Source organism: Vigna unguiculata, chromosome 3, assembly GCF_037176805.1.
Source record: "Vigna unguiculata cultivar grain cowpea cultivar isolate G323 ecotype 2 chromosome 3, ASM3717680v1, whole genome shotgun sequence".
NCBI classification, from domain to species: domain Eukaryota; kingdom Viridiplantae; phylum Streptophyta; class Magnoliopsida; order Fabales; family Fabaceae; genus Vigna; species Vigna unguiculata.
Window position 1 is genome coordinate 8,888,974 of NC_140794.1, and position 21,012 is coordinate 8,909,985.

General features: G+C 33.4%; 1 protein-coding gene across 5 annotated transcripts in view; it reads left to right on the plus strand.

The window, feature by feature from the left end:
- Positions 1–21,012, plus strand: part of LOC114177994 (vacuolar protein sorting-associated protein, putative (DUF1162)) — a 42,522-nt gene that overhangs the window by 5,450 nt on the left and 16,060 nt on the right. For 2 of the 5 annotated variants that reach the window (XM_028063642.2, XM_028063640.2), the window contains exons 9-27: positions 1,194–1,237; positions 2,331–2,399; positions 2,534–2,592; positions 3,999–4,206; positions 5,474–5,542; positions 5,655–5,734; positions 6,940–7,089; positions 7,845–7,908; positions 10,152–10,253; positions 13,660–13,851; positions 14,266–14,393; positions 14,940–15,090; positions 15,568–15,663; positions 15,759–15,860; positions 18,229–18,287; positions 18,383–18,485; positions 19,306–19,491; positions 19,592–19,708; positions 19,848–20,125. In XM_028063642.2, the coding sequence (XP_027919443.1) occupies positions 1,194–1,237; positions 2,331–2,399; positions 2,534–2,592; positions 3,999–4,206; positions 5,474–5,542; positions 5,655–5,734; positions 6,940–7,089; positions 7,845–7,908; positions 10,152–10,253; positions 13,660–13,851; positions 14,266–14,393; positions 14,940–15,090; positions 15,568–15,663; positions 15,759–15,860; positions 18,229–18,287; positions 18,383–18,485; positions 19,306–19,491; positions 19,592–19,708; positions 19,848–20,125 (2,257 nt within the window). Of the gene's footprint in view, positions 1–1,193; positions 1,238–2,330; positions 2,400–2,533; positions 2,593–3,998; positions 4,207–5,473; positions 5,543–5,654; positions 5,735–6,939; positions 7,090–7,844; positions 7,909–10,151; positions 10,254–13,659; positions 13,852–14,265; positions 14,394–14,939; positions 15,091–15,567; positions 15,694–15,758; positions 15,861–18,228; positions 18,288–18,382; positions 18,486–19,300; positions 19,492–19,591; positions 19,709–19,847; positions 20,126–21,012 lie in introns of those variants that run through there. The other 3 variants (XM_085671245.1, XM_028063645.2, XM_028063646.2) reach the window with 3 other exon arrangements.

The following is a 21,012-nucleotide window of genomic DNA, read 5'->3' on the forward strand; positions in this document are numbered from 1 at the left end:
CATCTTGGTCTTTCGAAAATATTTGAGCTGAACTAAATGGATTTTGAATTAAATTGTATTAAAAAACTGAATTGTTTAGAACAACTAAACAAAATTGTTATGCTAGTTTAATTTTTTACGACTAAATTGTTTTTAAATAGAACTGTTTGAACTAAATTGGACTGTGACTTATGAGATTGGAAAACATATTCTAAAATAAGCTGGCCATTGGTAACAATTCAAAAAATTCAGATAGTTCAAGCAATTCTAAAAAAATTTAGAATAATTTAATTTGATTCAATTCACTCAAACCATGATGTTGTTACCATTATACTATTTAGTTCAGTTATGTTGAATCACCTTTAAAATTCAATTTCAGAATAATTCAATTCATGCATTTGCTTAGCCCTAAACTTAGCAGGCCCCCCTTCTCTCCTTAACGGCAGGGAGGAATGGGTAGTGATCAATTTATAAAAAGGAGAATAAGGAGAGGGAGTGCAGAATGTATTGTCGAAGGAAAAGTAGAAATTAATGTAGTTTTGAGTTTTTTGGTAGCTGTGGGACAGCTGTTTCGGTTGGGTACAGAGATTGCAATTAGTGGGATAGCTGTTGCAGTTAGTGGGACAGATGTTCTGGTTGGGGGCAGAGGTCTTCCTGGTGGAAAACCTTTATATTCAGTAGTTTTGTTGCTTGAAGGGGAGAGAAATTGTAGTTTTTTTTTTTTTTTTTTTTTATGGTATGCACTGTAAGAAAGGAAGTAATTTTCCTTTGCTTTTTGTGTATATTTGGAAGATTATGGAGAAATAATATTTCTTATATAAATTTTTTGTTTTTTTATTCCTTTCGTGTTTCACACCTTCAATTGAAGGTTTCCTATAACCAATCTATATGCTTTAAAGACGAGATGAGATCTTTATTATTTATTGGCTAATGTGTTTGTTTGGTTTTCAATCCCTATTAAACAATGATTTGGGAGCAAATGTTTTCTTATGTTGCATGCTTTGCTACAGAGGATAGTAGGATACAGTATCCTCCAATTGTTTTTTATTTTCCTCTCTTCTTTCTAATAAACATTTGAGAATTTAATAATCTTTCACAATATTAAATTTCAACTTTTGACCTGTTTTCTTGTGCTAATCCTTGTGCTGGTCAACCTAATATTTGGGTGAAGTATTTGTGTATTTGGTTTTTATATTAATAGTTTTTTTCTGCAGGTAGTCAAGCTGGGCAATCTTTCATTTCTCATGTCACTACAAAGGTAGGATATTTCTTTTTTTGCTAGGTATTATTGTTGTTTCTGCCTAGGCTACTCTGTTCATAGCAATCTAGTCTTGTTGGTCCTAGGTGTCAAGGACCAAGCTCCTGTAAGGTTGTGCTATTTGGTACATGCCCAGGAATGATTTTCGTTTGTAATGTACCCCTAATTCAATTTTCTTAAAGTGTGGATAGAGCATTTTTTGAACCGCTGGGTCAACCAGTCAAACTAGGAACTAGTTTGGTTATGCTCGTTGATAACACAACAGTAACAAAGAGTAACTGATTCTATTTTTATCAGTTACCCTTTCTTTCCTATATATATTTACGTTCCTATGCATAGGTTTAGTTTGGTATTCTTTTGTAATTGACAACAGTCAAATACAGTTTTCTTTCTTTCTGTCTCTCTCTCTCCCAATCCTCTCTATCTTACATGGTATACAGAGCTGAATCCCATGGCCTCTGAAAATTCTTCTTCTGCCCACAACTCTAACACATCCACTGTTACTTCCTCCTACCACCCTCACACTTTCACCATACTGATCTCTCTCAAACTTAACTGAAAATTTCTTGATCTGGTAAGAACAAGTGCTTGTCACAATCACAGGACTGCAACTTTTCAAATTTTTGGACGGTCAACTTTTCAACTTTTCAAATTCTACCTCTTTTAAAGCATACTTGTTGCTACAAACTGGCTTAGGAACGGTTTCTAAGTTTATCTTCTGGTATTAATAATATTCTTATTGCTGTATAGGATAAGACTACTGTCATTTCTTTTTTAATTTTTGTTGTATGCATGGTTGATTCCATTTTTTAAGTTTCGTTTGCTGGACCTTGGTGCCAAATAATTTAAAAAAACGAAGCAAGAAGAAAGATTACAATTTCAAATTTATATAAAGATTTGTGCCATTGTGCCATGTTAGATGCTATTGAGTTCTGCTTTGTGGTTTTCTGTTTTAGTAGACTACTTGTGGGAGATATTTTATCCTCCTATTTGTGTAACTTTATATCTCTTCTTATCGAGTGTCTTTCTCTACCTAATAGGACACTCGTACTTGGTGCAATTAATGTTTTATGCCTTATTGCTTTTCTTTCAGATCCTTGACAGCATTCAAGTAGACATAAGGAATTTTCACGTATTATACACAGATATGCAGAATGATATGGTATGTTTATGTTGCACATATTCCCTTTCAAATTACTCAGGTCTTGCATGTTGCTTTTAAATCCACATATTTTAAGTATTTGCTTATTAACAACTAACTTTGGCTAACAGTTGTTTAATTTTAATGTTTTTCAGGGGCATGTTATGTTTGGTTTAAAGTTTACTAGCTTGACCATGAAGCAACATCTTATTGGGTAATGCTCTCTTATTTTCGTTTTACTTTTATAATTAGACCTTTTTTCTTTTTTTCTTGTTGAAGATTTGTAGAGACTTTTTTCTGGATCTATTTTGGGGCTGTGGAGTATTTGTCGCCTATTCTGTGGGTGCTTATCTTATATCTTATTACGTCTTGTGTTTATTACATTTTTTTTATCTTACATCCCCGATCTTTTTTTTTTCTTTTTCTCTAAATGTTCATTATTTTACCTCTGTTAAAAGGAATGGTGACAAAACAAGTCATCGAACATGATACTGCACTGGTACCATGTTCGGAAGAGAGAAATCAAGATGGATTATAAAGAATTCTGTGTTTTGTATACATTAGTATTGTTATTTATAATGGAAAAGAGATACAATAAGAAAAAAAATCAATATCTTATAATAGGAAATATTTGGTAAGTTATTTCCCTATCTACCGTATCTTGTTTAATAAAATCAAATCATATCTTTAATATGTCCTTTCACGCTGGAGCACATGTATCATATAATACAAGCTTATTACAAATGTCATTATCACAAGAGCCCGTGAGAGAACCATGTAGGCCCTTTTCGTTGTTAGAGCCAATAAGGTAAATAATGCCAAATAATATCTGACACCCCCACCTCCCACACCCCCTCAAGTGGGAGGGCATGACATCTGCTGTTGAGCAAAACCTGCTTGGATTTCTTCAAATCATACCATATCTTTCTATTTAATGTAATCAAATCATATCTAATAACACAATCAAATGAGATCTCTAACACTCCCATTCAAGTTGGAGCCTATGCATAGGGAGACAGACTTGTTATAAATGTCATTAATACTTTCCTTGGGAATGCAGGGTTTGCAAGGATTGTAAAGGAAGTTTAGTTCCTTTGTAAACACTTGTTGAACAATAGTAATTGTGGTATATTCAGTAGAAAAGGGTTCTACCTATGCATTTTGGGAATTTTTCTGTTTTTTCGATCAAGGTGTGTATCAGCACCAGTAAAAAACAAATGTAGGGGATGGTACTTCTCTAGTACCAAGTTGAGAACCGAAAAACTGAGAAGGGATATAAAGAATTCCATGTATTTTGTACACACGAGTATTTAGATATACAATGATAAAGAATGGAATCAATATCTAAAATGAGAATTATTTGGTAAGATATTTCCCTATCAAATCCTATCGTACCTCCCTCTTTAATGAAATCAAATCATAATTCTAACATAATCAAATCATATCTCTGACCTCCTCCTTTGCTGTTCAAATTGAAATGTAACATTCTGTTGGTATGGTTAATGGTATTGTGTTTGAAATGTTGTCGTTCTGTTTCAAGTTTTATCTCAGGCGAGCAAATTCCAATTAATGCAAGTTAGTTGACTTAGAGGTGACTTGTTTTTTCTTCCTATATTTCAGGTCAGTAAATGGAAGGATGAGAAATGGCCAAGAACATAAAATTGTTGAAGTCAAGGGGCTTGAATTTTATTCCAGATTGTTTCATGGCTCCATGGACTTGGTAACTATGAACACTATGGGTGACTCGTACTCAGCAAGCAATATTAGATTGGAAGGAAAACATTACTATTCTATATTGGCACCATGTGATGCAACCTTAATTCTTTCGGTATGGACATCTTTAGTAGAACCCTCTTTCTCCATAATTCCACTTTAACTTTGCATCTTACTAATTGTTGTTTTATTTATGATTTTAACTCTATTAGAGAATGAACAGTAGCTTTATCTATTTCTATTACAAGAGAGAGAGAGACAATGTGTATGGTGTCCTGCTTGTGGTCTCTTTAATGGTGCTTCTTTGTTAGCAATGAAAAGTAGTTGCATGCCCTGTTACATGTTTCAATATCTTAAGTTCTAGCTGTTTTCTTTTGTAACTTGTCAAGGTTTCATCCCCGTGTACTTTTCGATCAGAAAAATTTCCTATTCATAGTAACTGTAATCAATGTTGTTTATACTGAGGTCCTATGTGGGGACCAAGATGGGGGTGAAATATTGTAAATCACATAATCCTAACACATGGATTGTATGATCCTACTGAAAATGCAAAGTTATACATGTGCATGAAAAACGGTGGGGTTAAAAAATAACATCTAAATGATAACATTTAACTAAAATTTAAAATTCATTATAAAAGGATCACATACAACGCACATGATAACACAATTATAAATACTAAAGCATGGTAAAATGGTCCCAATGTAACCCAAGCATCTAAACTTGAGGAGATTTTTTGGCATGAGAAGTTAAAGAAGAATATAGATTGTGCTGAGATATAGAAACCAGATCAACAGCATGAAGATTGTAGTGTAGTCAGAACACCAGGTGGGAGATCAGAATGCGGTTGGTCGAAATTTTATTGCAACAACAGAAGGCAGACAGTGGAGAGATCAAGAAGGTAGGGTGTGGGATAGATTTGATGTGTGAGGAAACAGATATTAGGGGACTTTATGTGTAACGGAGCTAGAAGTTTAGTTTACTTTTGTAACCTGAATGGTCGAAAACCAAACACAAAACCATGTTACACAAATTGGAATTGTAAAGAAAAACTTGCTGATTCTATGTTTCAACAAGCAAGATCAGTGTTTTTACTCTGATCGAGCATGGACAGCCCTCCATGCTCGTAAGGTTTTGCAATTTGATGATCTTAGCCACCATTTTGACAACCACTAACTTCATTTATTGCAATTTTTTGCAATACTCCAACCTTCTTTTGTATTTACTGCATATTTCCATTAATTGTGTAGTGGATGTGTATTGCATTCCACTTATTATTTTTATGCATAACCTTCTGGTCAGTTTTTGTGTAATTAATATTAAGACCATGGGAAGCTTTTCTTTCTTCCTACTTATGCTTTGCCTTTTATTTTGTTTTCCAGGACAACAGATTGGAAAAGCTTGATGGCAATACTCCTCAGTATTCTGTCACTGCCGAATTGAGTGGTTTGGTTGGTACTCATTTTGTGGACTTTGTCAATTTAACTAATCTGTTGGTATTTATCTTTTTCTGTTCTACCTGCATTGGTTATATGTAGTTCTAATATTGTCTCCATTTATCAGGTTATATCCTTAGACGAGGTTCAGTTACAGCACATGTGTCTTGTGTGGGATTATATTTGCACTTGTAGACTAAGAGAAAAGTAAGTTCCTTGCCATAGCTTGAGTTGAAATTGAGGAAAAAACAATTAAATACACTTTATATTTTCCGAGTGTGCAACAATTTATACAGCCTTGGTCATAAAAACTTATGCTAGAACTATGGACGTCATAATTGAGTCTGATTGCAACAAATAAGAAAATATCGACTAATCAATTCTGGTAAGGAATAACTAAATCTAAAGAAAGGAAAGAGGAAATAAACACATTAAGGTCGTGCTGCACATGTTACAACAGCTTGTAATAGTTGTTTTTGTACTGTTAAAGAAGTACTTTCTGGACATACTTTCACATGGTGCAGTAATCTTTATTTTTTTTAGAAACAAAATAACATCGATATATATGAAGCTAAACACGAGGCAAGGTTAAAACAGTGCAATTATTTACTGTTCACTGAGTTTTTTTATAACAATTTTAATTTTGGAAAAAAATTGTAGAAACTCTTCAGCTGATCAGATAATTTTGCGAATCTAATATTAAAGTAAATTGCCAGCCTGTCAATTTCTGTTATTGCAGTTGTTGGAAGCAGATCAGTGGATGTGAAAAATATTTCCACTTATCAACTGCTTGGTTATTGTAATATTATATCAACAGTACAATACTCTTTTATGAATTCCGAGTATATTAATTGATTTATGCTTTTCATCTATTGTATATTGCAAAAGGGTTTATCTAGGAAGACTTGTGGTTACACAAATTGTGTAATTCTCGTGTTCTGCACAAAAGCTAGATCTAACTTCAGCACTAACGATGCACTATTCATTATTACATTATATCTGAGTTGAAGCTAAAACTGGTTTCAGACTTCCAGTTCTTATGCGGAATAGTGTATTAGAAGGAACAAAACTGAGTACTTTTTCAGTGACTCAGGATTTGTAATTCCTTGATAGAGCTAAACTGGTTTCAGAATTTCAGTTGTTACATTTGATAACAGAAGGATTGTGTAAATACTTGGTACTTGCATTAATTACTCCATAGCTCCTTCAAATCTTTGATTATCCAAATGTAATTAATTTGTTCTTTTCCCTTCCATAAACTGGGGATAATCGCCTTTTTGTGATCAGCTTAATAGCTATTATTCTGATTGTATTTTGCCTTTGGTTCAGTTCTTGCTTTTCCAGTGAAGTTGTCTCTTATGTAAAAAGTATAGCTTTAGGTTTTTTAAATTTTTAATCTTTATGTTATACAGGTATGGACGCTTTCGCCCCTGGCATTGTCTTTTACCAAGAAAATGTGAAGGCTGGCAAATATTTTGGTGGCACTATGCACAGCAATCAGTTCTTTCTGATGTTCGTAGGAAATTGAAGAAAACATCATGGAGATACTTTGGTGATCGATTGTAAGTTCATGCAATATAATTCGTTCTCAATAAAAGTTGTGTTTGATTTCTGATGTCAATTTTATGTTTCTCATACCTTTTGCGGGCATTCTCTCTCTCTCTCTCTCTCTCTCTCTCTCTCTCTCTCCAGCTCTAGTTTTCTCTCACCGCCACTTGACTATGATAACTTTAGGCTTTACTTGAACGGAATTTGAATTTGCTATCTTTACCATGTCAATGTCATACTCTGTATTGCCTTGTTAGATGACTAATTATGATACCTTGGCCTCTAATATCAAGCTATGGCACAAAAGACAAGATTATGGTAATCATCGTTTTCAGAAAAACTGTTTATGATATTTTTCATAGAGGAGCAATTGCTCTTAAATTTATCACACAGATATACTAACCTAAAATCCTAATTTATTATGGATATAATCTGTCCCTACAATTGAAAATCAAAGATCTTGTACTATAAATATATAATATGTTGTCAGCCTATTAATTATCCTAATTATGAAATGTAATTAAATTTCCTAGATATGTAATTTTTAAATTATACACGGAAATATTAAATGCAGCATAAAGCAGGGGATTCTAACACTGCCCCTCAAGTTGGTATCTTTAAATTTTTGTCTTCCTTTTCCTACTTATAAGGCACAAATAGAAGGAGAAATGTAGTATACCTGATTTCCTTATGACGTGTGTTGTTATGCAGTTTCTCCCTCACATTCATATACCTTGTCTTAGTAATTCTTTAAGTTTCCTGGATGCAGAAGTTTTCGACGGAAATATATGAACTTGTACAAGATTAAGTTGGATTTTCTCCAACAAGAACAGGTTGCTTCTTTTCCTTCTTTCTTTGAAAACATATTGATAGGAACCAAAATATATGTATATAATATAACCAAAATATTTTTTTTTCTATCCTGAAATATAATTTGTTTTGGTTTTATTTGTTATGTGTGTGTGTGTGTGTGTGTGTATATATATATATATAAATACTTTTTTTTTCAATCTATTGTCCTTAACAAATATAAAAAGCATGTTTTTAGTGTCTAGTGAAGAATTAAAATCATGGGTTTCTTGATGGTCTAAATGAATTTTCAGTGTTACTGACAAAGAATTGTCATATTTTTATTTACAAGTAAATGACCATTTTAATCTCTGAAACTGTAACCCACTGTCACTTTGGTCGTTAGATTGTGAAGAAAGTTTCTGGAATTAATTCATTTATTCGAAGTCCCAAAATTTAGTCAGCTATTGTCATTTAGGTCCCAAAAATATGGTAATATTATTACTCAAGTCACGTGTTGGACTGCTGTGATTTGCATGTTATAGTTTTGGGGATTTTTTTTTGGGTTGAGGGACTAGTGTGATAGTACCCACCAACTTCAGAGACTAAATTGTTCATTTATTCTTTCAACCACTAAAACTATATTTAAACCTTATAGTTATGTAGAGAGGCATTTAATTGCATGAAATACATTTAGGATGATGATGGTTTGATACCATTTTTCTTTTATACTAAATTCATAAATTATTATTTTATTTAAGTTTATATTTATTTTACTATAATATTTTGTTATAAAGGTTTGTTGTCAAATGAATGTAGATAAAAAAAGTCAGTGTCAAAATACATTTTTCCATACATTTAATTTGCGTGGAATACATTTAGTCTTTGAATGTGGTTTGATAATATGTAAGCAGTGTCTTAATTCACAACGTTGTGTAAATCATGATTCAGGGAAACACACTTTTTTTCTTATCTGAATAATTCAGCATCATGACACATGGATATGGAAAAGCACTTTTTTTCTTATCTTGTGTTACGGTTTCCTTTTAGATGGTATTAGAGCTTGATGCAAAGTAACTTTTTTAGTGGTATGCAGTTCACGATGCTATGCAGTCATTTCAGCAGCTTGAGACACTTTCTGGTCTTCATCTGTGATTGTTTTTTGCCACAATGAACTGTCATTTGTCAAAATTTCTGGCTGACAACACGTCTGGCTAATGAACCTTGTCTAGACTGGCTCACATTTGAAATCTTTAGAGACAGACCGAAAAGTGCTTAAATATGGAAGGAAGTCCTCACCTCATAAGTTGGTTCTATGGATTTGAAGGTGGTACTAAGCCCATCCTAGATCCATTAAAAGGGCCACCTACCTATTACTCTGGCAAAAGCCAAATAGGCTTGGACATTGCGGGTGTATTGGGGAAAAAGCATTTCATTTGTCTAGAGATAGAATCTGAAAAGAATATATATGTGAGGAACAACTCTTTCCAAACAAGCCATTTTTGCTGAGCTGAGTTACTCTCAAATCCTAATTCTACTCTCTTATCCCCATGGTCTGCAAGAACTCATTTTTTTTGGCACGTGCAACCAATTTATGCCCTGTATCAAAGACTTCGTATTTTTTATTCCTTGCATTGATGGGCTTCTTTGTTCTCTCTATCTCAACATGTTGGAAATCGTGACATTTATTTTTAATTTTCTTTCAATTAGCGTAGATATTTTATTTAGCTAGGTTCTTTCCATCTTTACAGCAACCAGTTTCTTTGTTTTACAAATAACTTAAAACAGTTGTACTCGGCTGTCACCTGGCAGTTGGCATGTCTAAACTTATTAATAGGTAGCAAAATACATTTTCCACATTCCTATACTAAAACAGAAAAGAATTGTTTGTGTAGGGACTACAACTGAGTGTTTAGGTATAGTTTCTAAAATGAAAAATTGGCACAGCTATAAAGACCGAATGGCTGATTAAACCTTGTTTATTTAAATGACTTGTTAGGATATGTTTTAATGAAGGGATTGTGTGGCCCTTTAATTAATTACAGATAAACAACCTTGATAAAAAGGACTTCGATTAATTGCAAATACTAATGGAATGATGTAATTTTGGTAATTAGGATAAGTTTGGTATTTGCCTTATAGTTTTTTCTCTGTTAATTCAGTCTGCCATGTAGTTTAGCCACATACTGTTTTCATTACATTTTCCATTTTCTATTTTCAACCCATGGTTTAGAATATTAATTTTGTAGTGTGTCCTGTTAATGATGACTATATTTATGTTTATTAGCTAGTTGATGATGACATTCTTCGAGATTTGGAGCAAATGGAAAAAGAATCAGATTTAGATGATATATTGAATTATCGATCTGCTGCAGAATCTGAGATGGAGGTGAGTATGCTCCAAGTCATTTAATGAGAACAGCGTTTGTTTATTGGTGTTATTTTCCTTCTTTGACTTTCATATTTTATTCAACTTTGAAATCTGAGGAATGTTTGTTCTTGGGGTATTCTCTATTACAGAAGGGTTAAGTGTCTTTCATCAAGTTATAGAGTATATATATATATATATATATATATATATATATATATATATATATATATATATATATATGTCCAAAGATGTTCTGTTTAAGGAACACGACTTTCCTTATGTAGATTCTTTTCCTAATGCACTGAATTCTATCATAGATCTTAATTTGTATTTCTGCACAGGTCTCACTCTTACACCACCTCAAAATTCTCAAGCTCCTTCACCAATAACTTCTGTTACATTTGAGTCTTTTAATACGCTATGTATCACTCAAGGTTATTGAACTCGCGGGTTGACTCGTAAACCCGTACGAGTCTGCGAGTTTACTCACCGTTTATGAGTTAACTTGTTAATAAACTCGTTTTCTTTCAGACTCGAAGGGGACTCGGAGTAGGGTCGGTTGACTCGTACAAACTCACGAGTTTCAGACCGAGTCACCGAGCTCGTAGAAGGGGATGAAACGACCTAAAAATTTGTCTTCAGATTCAGATTTTAAACCCAATCAAAAGCCCCAAATAAAAAATGTGAACCAATTGAGAAATCGAAGCTCAAACCATAAACCCTAATCGAAGAACAAAAGAAGATTGAAACTTGAAAGTGCATCGCAATCGCATTGCCGTCGTGTCGCTGTCGCATCGCCGTTGTGTCGTCGTCGCGTCGCACTCCTCTGACGTTGTAGATGCAGTGGCTGTCGCACTTCTCCCTTTGAGCTGGTTCAGTTTCTCACTTTCTCACTGACTCACCTTCTCTAGCTTTTTCTATTTGAGTGCTTCGTGCTTCGCTTCGAGATTACATTTTAAGTTACTGTTATGCACACATTACATACATATATTCCTTTAAATTAATTTAAGTTGTTACTTATATACATACATATATATATATATATATATATATATTTGTCTTTTTTCTTTTAATTTTTAATTTAATTTTTGTATTTTTGGTTTTTTGAAAAAATTAATTATGTCATTTTTAATTGACTGAGATTGATTCACAATACTCGAGAAATGGTTCGGTTAATCCTATTTTAGAGGCATTTGATCTTGATAATATAGTATTTGATGTCAATGTTTATGATGTACACTTGTCATCTGAGGAAGAGCATGATGGTAATGGAGAAGATGATGATGAAAGAGATAATGATGTTGGAGATTATATAATTAGAGGATTGGAGCTAGAAAGTTGAAGTTATTTATGTTGTGATTTGTATTAACTTATGTATTTGGTGTTATTTGAACTTATATAACAATGACATGTGTGTTGAACTAAGTTACTATATACAATTTTTCAGATGAAGTAGACTCTTACAAGTCTACGAGTTAGGTTTGCGAGTCGAGTTTACGAAACTCTCACGAGTCTACGAAACTCTCACAAGTCTATGTAGACTCTCGAGTCTATGTAGACTCTCGAGTCTGATAACCTTGGTATCACCTCTAACTCATCTTCTAGTCTGTTTCTGTTCCTAATACAACTACAATAGTTAACACTCATCTTATGGAAACTAGACCTAAATCTGTTATTCTACATGCCGGAATTCATCCCTCATTGTTTCTCTCATTTTGTACATAAAAATTTTAAGTAAGCACATGCGGATGATAATTGGTTGATTGCGATGGAGCTGGAATGCAACGCACTTAAGCAGCTGGAATTCTACGTGCTTGTGCAGCAAAATACATGGGACTTAGTATCTCTACCTCCTCATAGACAAATTGTTGGCTGTAAGTGGGTTTATAGAGTTGAGGAAAATGCAGATGACTCTATTGATAAATATAAATTAGCTTGATGTTAGGGGGTTTCATAAAGTACATCTCTTTGATTTTCATGGAACCTTCTCTCTGGTGGTAAAGCATATTACAATCAGAGTTGTTCTTTGTCTTGCTGTGGAAATTGGTTCAGCTTGATGTCAACAATTCCTTTTTGAATGGTATCCTTGAAGAAATAATTTATATGGCACAATCTCTTGGATTTGAAGTGGGGGACAAATCTCTTGGGTTAAAAGAAGCACCATAACAATGGTGTGGCAGATTGCAATTTACACTTTGTTAGTATGTCTTTGTAAGCAGTAAATGTGTCTTTTTGCTTTGTGCTATAGAAAACAATCTCAGGTTGTATATTTTGTGGTATATGTTGATGATATAATAACAGGCAGCTCTAGTCCACTAACTCAACAAAACACAACAAAACTTCATGCAACTTTTTCTCTTATGGTTCATCCTCATCTAGACTATTTTCTTGTCCTTGAAATTAAATATTTGCTTGATAAGTTTATTCTTATAACTCAGCAAATATATTTCAGACTTGTTTCACAAAACACGTATTACTAAAGCTCATCCCATTTGTTCCCCTATGGTTTGCAAATGTAAGTTATCAAAGTTTTGGTTCAGTGGCTAGTATTTTGCAATATGCCACTACTACTAGATTGTAATCCAGCTTTGCTGTGATCAAAGTTTGTCAATTTATGGCCAAGCCACTGGATTCTCACTGGGTTGTGGTTATACACATTCTACAGTATCTTAAAGGTACTTTGCTCCTTGGACTACATTTTCAGAAAGCATCTCTTGCCAACCCTGAAAGCATTTTTCTGACGCTGATTGGGCATATGATATTGATAGTAGACATTGTACTTCAGGAGCAACTAACTTTCTTGGTCCCAATTTAATATCTTGGTGGTTTCGCAAGCAGTGAGTCACTTATTTTTGTAGCACAGAGGTTGAGTACAGAAGTTTGGCCCAAACTTCTACTTAATTAAGGTGGCTTTCTATTTCATTCACTGAATTTCAAGTTTCATTTACTGATCCCATTCTTTGTGATAATCAAAGTTCTATGTCTATTGTTCACAGTCCAGTGCTTCATAGTCGCACTGAACTCATGCAGATTGGTATTTTCTTTGTGCTGGAAAATATTATGGCCAAACAGCTCTTCATCTATCATATTCGTGTTCTTGACAATGGGCAGATGTGCTGATGAAGTCTTTATCTTCAACTCCTTTTGCTTTTCTTAAAGGCAAACTCGATTTTATTCTGAAAGATCTTCTCCTTGAGTTTGAGATGGGGGAGGGGGGAAGTTTTGTTAGAGTGTATATTACTAGGGTGAATAATTAATTATTGTTATATGTGTTAGCTTTTATTGCTGTCAGCTATTCCTAACCATAACTTTTGTTGCAAGTGGTTGCCTATAATTAATCTTGTAAGATTCTTATCTCGTAAATAATGAAGACATTTTGTGATGTGTGATTTTTTTTCAAATCTTCTCCTTTTTATGTTTACAGGAATTTCTTTCAAGATGTTCTACTCCTAACAGTGGCAAGATTAACACTGATATTCCTGTAGAGAAGTCTTGCAATGATGAACATACAGTTAAATCTCGGGGATGGTTAAATTGGCTTTCTCGTGGTATGCTTGGTGCTGGAGGAACTGATGATTCTAGTCAATTTTCTGGAGTTGTGTCATATGATGTTAAGGTACTTGCATGCATCAATGCGCTTGCTGTGTACTGTTGTTTAGCAGAAAACTGGTAGAAATAAATGCTTCAGAAATATGATACGGACTTAGTACTATTGGGTAGAGTATTGAAGTGCTTGGTCATCCCCCTTATGCTATTAATGCTGTGACAACTAACTGATTAAAATTAATAACTCAAATGATCAATCATAATTCTTAACAATGAGAAGATGGCTATATTTGTTGGCGAGAGAATTGTTTTTCTTTGCTATTCTGTTAGTTCAGAACATATCTATATCCAAATGAATTGTAGACATCAGAATCACATACTACATTGTGTAATTTTCTGTTGGACATCACCAAAATGTAAACCAAGAAACCCATATTTTATATTTTAGTATGATCGTTATCAGTTGTTTTCTGTATTTTTGCAGGATATGTCTGAAGCAACTGAATTTCATCCTCTAGTATCGTCCAGTTTTGATTCTGCTGAAAAGCATGAATTATACATTTTTTCGATGACGTTTGAGATTGATCAGATTTCTGCTACGTTGTGTAGCAAGTATGGCGCTCTATCCCTTTGTTCTCAAGCATTTTGAGATACTTTTTTCATCTAAATCCTTGGGAATAATTTCTATTTTTCATGTGATTCATGTTAGAGTAATTAATGCTTTATTCAGTTCTGTAGCAAGCGTCATATTGTTTATGTTGTTTAGTGTAATGTTTCTTTTCCAGCTGTTAGCCTTGTAGTTGAAACACAGTCCGGAGTATGAGTGAGATCATTTACTACATTTAGAGGAACCTATTAGGAATTCATTATATTCTAATTTTAAAACAGTGAAATCTGTGTTTTATTTTGTGTTTTTAACTCTCCAAACCCACTTTCCCTCACTTTCTCCTTGACTGTTATCAATTCAGCTGTGATTTTTTACTAAAAAATTAGAATATAATCTCAACTTTAGAATGCTACTCAGTTTTTCATATACTAAACTCCGTCTCTTTGATTTGATTATGTGTGATATGAAATTGAACATGTAGCCATGTACTCGTACTCTTAAGTAGTCAACTAATTATGTTTATTTTCCCAATCTTTCTTTCATTTTCTAAGGCGGCATGGTATAGGAATTGCAGAAATAATTGTTGAAGGTGGAATTGTCAAGTCTAAGATCTACAAAGATCGTGGAATTGTTATATCCAAATTCAATTCTGGGAAAATGGTTGATCTAAGCAACAAGAAAGTCGTTGTGCATATTGGAGGGGTATCATTCTTATAATTTCTTCTGCATTGAGTAAACATGTAAATCAATTGGGGAATTTTGTTTGCCATCTTTCCTTAATAGGTGCTATTCCAACTTCCTTCTGGATACATTGGTTCTTAATATTTCTCATTTTTTTTCTATACCCACCCAACCTCATAAGCTTCCTATTTCTTTACCAGATATTTTTGGCTGTTGGCTTTTTTACTGCTCAACATTCATTGCCAGAGAGAAGTGTTACTTTTATGGGCATTGGATAATTTTTTCTCCAGTTTGATATAAACCTTGCCATGACACTTTTCCCTTTAATCCACGAAGTTTTGTTCCAAATTTTACTTCACTGGATTTCTAACATTATTTCATTTCATCCACCACAATGTAGAAAAGATACAACAGAATTATTGGAACTTTAGCCTGATAGTTATTCTACGTATACCATTTCAATTTATATTTCTTATTGTTATATACTTTGACTTGCAGCCTGTTGTTGAAAACCATTTACTGGACAATTTGGATAGTTGTTGCAGCATTCGAGTAAAATTTTCATCCCATACAGATATGGACATGTTAGTGAAGGTATGCAACACTGTTGGTATGCTCGTGTAGGTAAGCATATTCAAAACTGAAATGTCTTGTTATATCATATTTTCCTTTCCAATTCGTTTTAACAGGGAATACTCAAACAACTTGAAGTGACAGTTGATGCAAACATTTTATCAAATTTGTTGGAGTTTTATGACGTCTTTACGTCATTCAAATTTCATAATGAAAGGGTATTAACTATTTTACCAATATCCTGCTTTCATTATTGTTGTCCTCATTATTAATTTTGTATATGTTAGCATGCTATTAAACCCTACCCTCACTAAGTGTCTTTTTGAAGTGAGATCATTCTTTGCTACCGTCCATTGTGTACTAGTCCTTGCTGACTATTTTCATCAATTAAGTGGCAACTGACTTCTGCGTGTTTAGTTGTTAATGAGAAAGGTTTTTAGAATTTTAAAGTAGAAACTGTCTGATTTGCTTGAACAAAGAACACTAAGCAATCTGGATATTTTACACTAAGAAATGTTTACAACTTGCTAACATGCTTTTACAAGATAAGACTATTGGGGTCAATCGACTAGAAAATTAGTTATGGGGCTGCTTCATAAGGGTTTGGGTAAGTTTCTTCATTAGCATATTTAAAAAGGAAAAATGAGAGTGAACTTCTCCATCTGCTAAAATTAGCTTATGTATAAGCTAGATTGTAGAAGTTCTCATATAATGTTTCAAATTATTTTCAATTTGTGCATAAGCTAAATTTAGCTTGTGGAGATTTTTTTATTACTTTTCACTACTAGAAGTGTTTATGGATAAATTTGTCCAACCACCTTTTACATCCAACACCATTCTCAAGCTGGAGGCATGGAGCATATAAGAAAAATGTGTAGGGCTTTGGACAAGTATACTGAATTCAGGTTCCTTGAGGGGCTCAGACAACATTTACTAGTTGATCATTTAAAGTAAAAGGGTTGGTGATGGCTCTCTCAGAAAGGACTTTTCTAGACGTAATAATGATTGATAGGCACCCAAACATATGGGGAACCCACTCTCAAAAGCTAGCTATTAAGGAGGGAGAACCAAACATTCCATGGTACTTAACAGGGGACTTAGCAACCCCATAATATCCAAGTTCCTATGTTAGCATTGCTCCTTAGAGCTGATCTCTTGGTGACTTTTGTTCAACGAGACTTCACATATGATGACACTTCAACCTTGCTCTACTCCGAACCCTCTGTAGGTACTCCGAACCAAGGTACTATGAACTAGTTTCAATGTCAATTGATAAGTACCCAAGCATTTAGGGAACCCATCTTGAAATTCACAAGGCTGGATATTGCATTCATTGTAATTTTGGTTGGCCAATTTATGTATTGTCCAAGGGAAGTTCATTTACAAGGCACATGTATAATTCAATTTCCCAACTAATCTTTTATCCTGTTCGGGATCTGACATTGGCTCCCCCTGATTTGGTAGAAGTTTAGTATTAGGATCTAAGAATGTATCAAATTTTGAATTCATCAATCCAGGTTCCTCCAAAATATAAAATGCATACTTCCTTTGAGAAATAACAATACCAAGATATATATGAGTTTTCCAATATCATTGGTCTGAGAATGATTAAAAAGATGTTGTTTCATTTGGAGATGCCATGGTTGTCATTGCTTGTAAGAACTATGTTTCAACATATACTATCAAGTAGACACATCCAACACTTGAGTGACGATAAAAGACAGAATGACCTGCCTCAAATTGAGTTGTTTGAAATTTTTGAACAAGGTTGCTAAATTTTTCAAAACCAGGCCCTAGGAGACTGTTTTAGGCCATATAAGGATTTGTGAAGACAACATACCAACCCAATAAACTTCCCCTGAGTAATAAATTCAGGAGGCTATTCCATATAAATCTCTGCTTGCAAATCTCCATTGAGGAACGCATTTTTAACATCTAGTTGATAAAGAAACTATTGTTGAAAAGCAGCCATGTCGCGGTGAAAACGGATGCTCCGACGGTGATGGCGGCTGATTAATGAAGTTTGTTGTTTGTTGGATCTATTGTTTCACTTGCTATCAGACCACCGATCAATGTTGTGTCCATGCTTAAGATATATATGGCTCGGCGTGAGGAGGTGTTTTGGAAGTCCTATATCGATTAGAGATATGACCAATTTACATTAGTGTGTGCAAACTTCACCTTACAAACTAGTTTTGTGGGGTCCAGTTAAGCTTAAAATTCACTTAATAATTTTTGATGATTAATCTGCATGGGGTTTTTTCCTTTCTGTAGAGGATAATTAGATTAGGTGAAAGTAGGAAACCAAATTCTAAAGAGAGAAGAAAATATTACAATAATGAATTTTCTAAAAATTAGCTAAATAAAAACAGTAATAGAGTATTCATACTAAAAAATGTATTATTACTGACTATATAGGGAAACAAATCAATCACACAATCAAACTGATTAACTGAAATATTTCAGGGGATCTAATAGAGATTTGTTTCTCTTTTGACTCCCAGTCTACACATTGTAGTTCCAGTTGAGGACGATATATTTTTGTTTGTATGTTGTCATAGATCTCTTGTTTCTGTCAAACTGCAGGTGTTGCTGTCACTGAATGGAATTGAAAATGACAATACTCGACTCTTATCCAAAGCAGAGTAAGCTGTGGTGTCACATTTTTCAGAATCCTTTTTTTATGTGGAATCATCTGTCAAACAATGATGGCAACTTTTGGGTTTCTTTCAATCTGCAGATATATTTCTGTAAACCATAAAAAACTTGTGTGGGATGTTACTATTGTTGATGTTTCTGTCAATTTTCCTTGGAGAAACACAGCATCAGAGTATAGCAACTTGGTAACTTCTCTATATTACCAAACTAAATATGTTTTGTGTCCAATATTGCTTGACGAGATCAGTGGACTAATTAGTTTAACTGTGAAATAAAAATTTATGCAGTCTTTTCTCGCACTGTGAGTAAAAACTTGGCTCACTACACTTTTTTGTTTCACGAGAAACAGCCATGAAACTTGAATGCAATCATCAATAACAAACCAACAAGCCCTAGATGGAGTAGGAATATTGGTGGGTTCCCAAACATGACTGTGTATATTAATACAAAAGGAATAGTTGTTCTATTCTTACTAAGGGGAAAATCAACACGCTTGTGCTCTGCTAATTCACAAGTATCACAATGAAATAAAATTAGATTCTGGTTTATCATAATATCTCATTTTTCAACAACTGTAATGAAAGTCCTGTCTGCAAGTGCAATTTTTTGGTTACTAGGACAGGGTCTATTGAGTTATGTGGTCTGTGGCTCCAAAATCAACTACCCATACACCTTCTTTAGAAGAATTTAAGGCATTTATTGCACAGGATAATAAATATTACCTGCAAATTCTAAGGAGTAATTACCTGAGTCTGCAGGTTTTGTTAACGTCTCCAGCTTTATAATTTTCTGTCAGCCAATCTATGGTTGCTTCAGATTTCCGAGTATCAGAAAACTGTAATTAAATCTCCTATTTATGCAATTAAAACTGTACAAAGAAATATTTACTACAACATAAATCAAGGTATTCTGACAGTTTTATCCTTAGTAAATTATTGAATTACACTTTGTTTCATAGTTATTTTTTTCTTTTTTTTTTTGCTTATTGTTGATGTTTTAGCACAGGTAATGAAGTCAAAATCTATATGTTTTAAGTCCACAAATGGTGTTGAGTCTTTTTCTTCAAAAGTTGAGGAGCAACCATATTCTGTGAAAAACTTTTTAAATTCATTGTCTACATCTGGGATTTGTATGGGCATCCAACTTCAAGATCTATATCAGTTTTTGGATGTTACATTGGATAATTTTATGGTAAGGCTCTCAGTTCACAGGTAGTTCTTGTGCATTTATATTTGTTGTTATTCATTATTTTTTAGTGTGGTAACTATTGAATTGGTTCTAAATACTTCAGATCACCATGATAAATTCTGATGGGTCAAAAGGAATTTCTATTCTTGACAAATTTAGTGTTTCGATCTTCCTGGCATTTTGCAGAATCCCACACGAGACCATTTTGAAGCAATTAGAGGTGATTACTTTTTCAGTTATGAAGTAAAACAACTTGAACTTGCACTTAATACAAACATGTCTCCCATGCAGTAATTTTTTGTTCTTTCTTTGTCTTCCTCTCTCCTAATCTCTTGATTCCTTGTAATTCTTAATTTCAGGTTTATGTATCTATTGAATCTCTTAAAGCACACTTCTCTCCCTCAATATATGGTTCTTTAATGGAATTGATGAACCATATTGGCACATTGCATTTAATGGGTGAATTTGGAGTCTTAAACTCCTCGCATCCTCCCAATACTGTTTCAGTTGTGCCAGCATATTCTACTTTTGGCATATCTATTGTTTCAAAAGTTGATCTGGTTGATCTGGAAGTTGACTTTGAATATGGAGATAGCCACTCTGAGCTCATGGTTTCCTTACAAAAGATGGTCTTACGGTACGTTCAACATATGCATTCGGCTGTCTTTCATGGAGACTGCCTAGAACTTTCTTGACACTTGTGAATGTTATTTAGTTGAGTTTTGGAACTAGATTTTATAGGTATCTCTCCATTATGTGGTTGAGGAATAAGTTTGAAAAGATCCTAGGAGTTGTAACTTGATAATAAATGTTATGATTCATTTTGGGGCCATTATGAAAGAAATAACTTGCTTCAACATAACTTTTGCAGAGGTAAATCCTTCTTTTTCTAAACGCAAATTGAATGTAATTTTAAACTGGATTTTCATTGCACTAAAATCCAGGAATAGTTTAGAAGGGTATCAATATTCAAGAGTTCTTATCACATTTCTATACTTTTTCTCTGTTCCTATATGTTGGAAAAAAAATACTTAATTCATTAAAACCAATTAAAATAGTTGAATCAGTTGATTTTCATTAGTAGTATTATATATATTTTTCAAGCATACTCATAAGATTAAATGATTTAAGACGTTGTTTACTATATTTAATGGGAATAATTTTTCAACCAATAGGTGTGTCTTTTATTAGTAATAGCTTCTGTTCCTATATGTTGGATAAAAATACTTAATTCATCAAAACCAATTAAAATAGTTGAATCAATTGATTTTCATTAGTAGTATTATATATATATATATATATATATATATATATGTATATTTTTTTTTTTTCAAGCATACTCATAAGATTAAATGATTTAAGACCTTGTTTGCTATATTTGGGCCAAGGTTATTCTTAAATCCCTATTTAGTTAAACATACTAGGACTTATAGGCTGGTATATTTAAATAAACAGAAATAATATATCTGTTTGTGTTTAAAGAATTCATGCTTAATGACATGTGCATAATTTTAGATTCATTTG